This window comes from Myotis daubentonii, chromosome 11 (genome assembly GCF_963259705.1).
Source record: "Myotis daubentonii chromosome 11, mMyoDau2.1, whole genome shotgun sequence".
Taxonomy (NCBI): domain Eukaryota; kingdom Metazoa; phylum Chordata; class Mammalia; order Chiroptera; family Vespertilionidae; genus Myotis; species Myotis daubentonii.
In genome coordinates, this window is record NC_081850.1 from 9,515,443 (window position 1) to 9,521,442 (window position 6,000).

The 6,000-nt window shown below is 57.3% G+C and overlaps 1 protein-coding gene across 2 annotated transcripts in view; it reads right to left on the minus strand.

The window, feature by feature from the left end:
* Positions 1-3,271, minus strand: part of FAM120A (family with sequence similarity 120 member A) — a 114,321-nt gene extending 111,050 nt beyond the window's left edge. For both annotated transcript variants that reach the window (XM_059656455.1, XM_059656454.1), the window contains exon 1: positions 2,669-3,271. In XM_059656455.1, the coding sequence (XP_059512438.1) occupies positions 2,669-3,142 (474 nt within the window). In that variant the 5' untranslated portion in view covers positions 3,143-3,271. The remainder of the gene's footprint in view (positions 1-2,668) is intronic.
* Positions 3,272-6,000: the final 2,729 nt, after the last annotated feature.

A 6,000-nucleotide genomic window follows, 5' to 3' on the forward strand; every position in this document is an offset into this window, starting at 1 on the left:
TTTTGTGTGAACAAAAATTCTACTAGGTAAAGACCCAGAGGAGGATTGCTATGGTAAATGTACGTTCAATTCTATAAAAAAACCACTGAGCTGTTCTCCAGAATGGCGGTGCCCTCTTGAATTCCCACCAGCCACGTGGGGCAATTCCAACTGCTCAGCGTTCTTATAAGCACTTGGTATTATGGGTGTTGTTTATTTTAACCCTTCTAACAGGTATGCAGTGACATGTGATCATGGCTTTAATTTACTTAACCATTTTAATGGACATCTTTGGAAAATAGTACATACTGCTTCACTTCCATAGAGAATGCTGAACATAAATCCTTCTGACTCAAAAATCCTTATAAACACTATACTAATCCCTCAGGGGCTAATAAAGTACATAGGGTTATTTTTCTCAAGTAGCCCCCAAATTATGTCTTTTTTTAATAGGTTTGTTTTTCATCTTTTCCTTTGTGAAGTGTCACTTCTTGCTATTAATGGTGCTCCAGCTTCTGGCAGACTTTCCTCTGAACCCTTTCTCAAGCTGAGGTTCTTAGTTATCTAGAAATAGATAACTAAGCTCATCAGAATTATATTGGAAAAGGAGAGGGGGCTCTATAAAGAAGAGAACTTGATTCTTTGATGAGGAAAGAGAAAGTTTTTCTTCCCTTTTTGAGTCACAGTACCCAAACTTCTTAACCTTTCCTTTGGCTGCTGAGAAATTTCTAGTAGCTAAATTTCTTAGGCATTTTCCAAAAAAGGTGAAGCTGGCAGAAAGGTGGCTACCAGGTAATAGAGTCATTACTATATTAACCTGTGCAATTATCACTATACTATGATTCTATATTAGAAGTTAAAGGTTTATCTAAAGCAAAATAATTATACACAAACTTATCATCTGTCCATAAACTTAAGTCATCTTAAATCTAGTTTAAATTTTGTTTCCAAACACATATTCACACACTGGTCAAAATTCTGAATGAATTATGTATTAAGTGAGGCATTCACAGGGGTGCCAAGATAAATATGAAGAAATTTTATAATTAAAAAAGAATTGAGCAGTTATTTTAAAAGATACAGTGACTGTACACACACTGATGTAAATCCTCATATTCACAGTTCCTTTGGGAGCCGCTTGGTTAGAAAGCTCCTCCCGTCTTCCTAGCAGTCGTTTGCATCCCTGAACGGATAAACTGCTGCCATTCTATGGCATCTTCAGCGGCATCACCTCTGGGAAGCCTGCCCGCCTGCTCAGAGCAGCAGCCCCTGCTGTCACCCCAACTTCCCCGGAGGGGGCCGCTTCCTCCAGGCCCGGCTCACAGACCAATCGCCGCCCTGCCAGCCGCCCGGACCCGCAGACTCGGGAGCCGTCACCAATCGCACAGGGTCGGGGTGGGCGGGACTTCCGCTATCTCTAGGCTCCACCACCCCCAGCTCACGCAGTGCGGGGCAGGCAGGAAGAGTTTGGATTTCACAAACTTGGGGCTTCTAGCAGTTTCAAAAAGGAGGAAAGGAAACTGGAAGACAGAGGAGCAAAATCCAGGAAACCCAACAAAACCCAGAAAAGTTCTAAAGGAAAACAGTGGAAAAGGAAGCAAAACTGCAGTCAAGGGTTACAGTGATTTGCATGTTATCTCTGCCCTGGGTGCTGGCCGGGAAGCTCTCCAGGGCCCAGGCTCAGCGAGGCGCCCTCTGCCAAAGGGACGGCCGAGCAGCCGCGGCCGAAGCTCCAATTACCGGGGTGCCCGGCCCGGCGGCGGAATCCCCGCTGTGCAGACACGCAAATCCTGGAACCCGACTCTCTGCCCTTCCCCGACTCGGGACCACCGTCCACAGCAGAGCCCCAGGCTGTGCGCACGGACGCGAAATCACAGGACCGAGAACATTTCACCGAGTCCACCGGTTGCAATCCGGCACCACGATCAGTTTCCCCACTGTCACCCCCGGGCAACCCGCACCCAGCCCTGCGTCCCCCGGGGGGCCGGCTCCGCGGCCTTGTCCGGGTCGCCGCCGGGCAGTTTCTACCCGCCCCGCTGCCCCGCTGGCTGGGGACCCCCGCCCGCCGCCGCCCAACCCGCCCGCCGCCACGGAAACCTGTTGCTGTGCTGGCGCTGCTATTCGCAAACGGGCACCTCGTCCAAGTTCAGGCCAGGCACCGGCCCGCCCCCGCGAGCGGGGGAGCACTCGGGGGTTCAGAGAGAGGGGCGCTGCACCCTGCAAGCCCGGTCTGCACCGGCCCGCGGTCCGGAGGGTCTCGAGCCGCCAGGTAGCGGGACCCCCGGGCACTCGCGGCCGCCAGTCGGGCTCCAGGCCGAGCGTTCATCTTGCGGCCGGGCGGACCGGACGGGAGAGCGGCGCCTGCGGCCCGGCCCCCGGCAACCGTGACCCCGGGATCGAGCGACCCCGGCCCATCCTGACCCCGGCCCGCCTGACCCCCAAAGCCCCGCCGACCCCGGCCCCAGCACTCGCTGACCCTGGCGTCCCGTGACCCCGGAATCCCGCCGACCCCCGGCCCCCCCTCCCGCCCCCGGGGCCCCGAGACCGCGGGCGGCCCCGCCCCCGGCCTCCCAGAACCCAGTCCCCCCTGCGATCCGGGCCCAAACCCACGCCCAACCGAGCCCAGGCCGCCCGCCCGGCCGCCCAGCCCCGGGCCCGGCCCCCGCCGCGCGCCGCCAGCCGGCCGCACCTTGACGTGGAAGCGGATGAGCGCCAGGCGGATGCAGTGCGCCATGCAGACGGGCGGCAGGAACCAGACCTTGGGCGGCGGGGTGCCCTTGTTCTGGACATGGCTGACGATCTGCTGCGCCGTCTGGCGCTCGTTGCCCTGCCGCTTGACCCACTCGTGCAGCCGCGCCTTCTCGAGCGCGCCGTTGAAGAAGACGAAGAGCTCGATGTTGCCGCCGAAGCAGGCCTTGGCCAGCGCGGCCAGGTAGCCCAGCATGTGGTTCCACTGGCCGCCGCTCACCCAGTCGGTGTAGAAGCCGCCGTAGAGGCGGTGCAGGCAGTTGTCGGCGTCCACCAGCAGGCGCAGCGGCGTGTGCGGGGGCCGCTGCCGCCCGCCGCCCACCAGGCTGCCCCGGGCCAGCTTCTGCAGCTCCACCGGCACCACGGCGCTCGGGCAGTGCTTCTCGATGTAGTCCTGGAAGCCCTGCACGCCCATGGCGGCGGCGGCGGCGGGCGCGGGGCGGCGGGGCGGCGGGGCGGCGGGCGGCGGGGCCGGGGGCGGCGGGGCCGTGGCGCGGCCGGGCGGCGGCGGGCTCTAGGGGGGGCCGGGGCGGGCCGCGGGCGTGCTCATGGCCGCTGCGGCCGCCATGTGCTGCCGCCTCCCAGGGCCATGGCGGGGAGGGACTGCGCCGTGCGCCGCTCCAGGCCCAGGCCAGGCGGAGGCGGCCTCTCGCGGGCGGCGGGGCGGGGCGGGCGCTGCGAGCTGACGTACGCGCCGGCGGAAGAGGCGGCGCCGCGGCCTGCGGGCCGGACGGAGCCCTCGGGGCGCAGCGCGCCGCCGGCCGCCGGCCGCCGGCGGGGAGGGCGCCCGGCCCCGGGGTGCCGCGCGGCGCCTGGGAGCTCTCTCGGGGGGCGGCCGCGCCCCCGTCCCCGAGACCCGGTCCCCGTCCCCACCCGGGGCCCTCTCCAACGAAGCCCTTTCCCGCCGTCGGCTCCAGGCCCCCAGCAGGCCCGGGTGGGCCCAGATCCGGTCGCCCTGAGGAAACCCCGTCCTGCCCCGGATCCAGTCCCCGGAGGAGGCCGCGTCCTGGCTCCGGGTCCGGTCGCACAGGGGCCCGTCCCCGGGAGCTGGCCTCCCCGAGGATGCCCTTTGCGCTCTGGGTCCGGTCACCCCAGGAGGCCCATCTGGTCCCCGGGGCCCAGCACCCCAGGAGGCCGTGCCCCGCCCCCGCGGTCTGGTCGCGGAGGGAATCCGGCCCCTCCCTAGGCGGGGTCCGTGCGCGGCCGGCTGGCTGCCGAAGGACCGGTGGGCAGGCTGGGCAGGGGTTTAGAAGTCGGGGTCCCCTGGGGAGGGAGAAGGGGCACCGCCACTGCCCCGGTGGAGGAGGAGTCGGCGAAGCGCTTTGTCGGGGTGCGGGTGCTGTTAGGAACCCGCACCTGCTCCCGCGCTTAGTCCTGACGGTGCCTGTAGCTTAGGAGACGCTTCAGCACCCGGTGTTCCCGTCCTTATTCTGGGGGCGCTGAGCGGTGTCGGGTGGGCCCCAACACGCTGGGGTTGTGGCTCTCCTGGCAGAACTGTGGGGAGCAGCAGGGACCCCGGCAGCTCCCTGGTGGAGCAGGCTCCCTATGGGAGTTCTGACTCTGGCTTTACTGCCTGAAGGGGCCGAGGCTCGCCTTCCTCTGTTGTCACACCAGACGGTTCCCGGCCCAGACCTTGCAATGACAGACCCTTTATAATGTCTGGCTGTACAGGTAACCTAGTGCCAGCCCGTCACCGGAGACCTGAACACACCTAAACACGGGAACTGCCTCCCTTCTAACTCCCTGTCCCCAGGCCTCAGCCCCTCCCAAGGAGACATTTAAATCTTTGTTGCTCTGGTCACATTGTCTGGAAGGAGATCCTTTCATGATTTATGTCCTGGAGCACTCTAGTAATTGCTTTCGGTAAATATATATATATATATATATATATACACACACACACACACACACACACACACATACATATATATACATATATATATATATCTCATTGATTTCAGAAAGGAAAGGGGGGAGAGAGAGAGAGAGAAAAGAGGAACATCAATGATGAGAATCATCCATCGGCTGCCACCTGCAGGCACTCGGACTGGGAACCGGAACCATGACCTCCTGATTCATAGGTCAATGATCAACCACTGAGCCACCAAAGCCAGGCTGTAGTAATTGCTTTTAAAGTGAGGTTAACACTGTAAATACAGGTCTCCAAAAATGTATACACACTTTGAATAATTATAAAGACGGTTTCAAAATGTAAGAGCTGTAAAGTGTGTCCCATTTTTTGGAGGGACACCATGTATATTATGCTTCAATAAAATGTTGATAAGACAGAGAAATGTCTGGTAGAATGAAGCATTTAGAAATTTGGAACTTGCCATTTTTAAGAGTTTGGAAATGGCATTTTTACTTACCTCCAGCCCTCTGTTCTTTTTCTGGAGAAACCTCACTAGAGGATTGGGCTCAAACAGTAGGTGCAGAGCAGATGGGGCCTGAGCAGGTGTAGGCCACAGGAAGTCCCCACACTCTTTTTCCCTGAAAAGGCAAACTCAATTTTTAGTTTCTTATAATGTCACTTCAAATACAAGCCAGTGTTATCTATATATATAAAAGGCTAATATGCAAAGTGTCCCCTCTGGAGTTCCATGGGGAGACCAGGAGTTTGGTTGCTCACTGTGACATGTGCTGACCACCAGGGGGCAGCACGAAAGGAAGGAAAGCCCCAGCCGGCAGCTGGAAGGCCCCTATGGGTCCTGATCACCAGCCAGGCCTAGGTACCCTACCCATGCACGAATTTCGTGCACGGGGCCCCTATAGTATATAAATAAAATGTTATTGGTATTTTGATAAGTATTTTTACTTAAAAAAAAAAAACTGCTGCAAGCCACTTGTCCATGCACAAAGTTAGTGCTGAAGCTCTGCTGATGTGGCTCAGTGGTTTAGCATGGACCCATGCCCCAGGAGGTCACAGTTCCATTCCTGGTCAGCACACATGCCAGGGTTTCAGGCTCGATCCCCAGTAGGGGCCATGCAGGAGGCAGTAGTCAATGGATGATTCTCATCATTGATGTCTCTCTCTCTCCCTCCCTCTATGAAATCAATAAAAACATATATATTAAAAACATTTTTAATTAGTGTTAAAGTCAAGATTACATATTATGTAGAAATGCAATTACTCATCTAAAGCCACATTAATATTGATGCCCTGAAGTATCCAAACTTCTTCTATTACCCACGGCAGGTTCACAAGATTGAGTAGTAGTTTTAATCATTGTAGTTAAATTTTTAGCATTCACCCCATATATTTACCTTCACTAT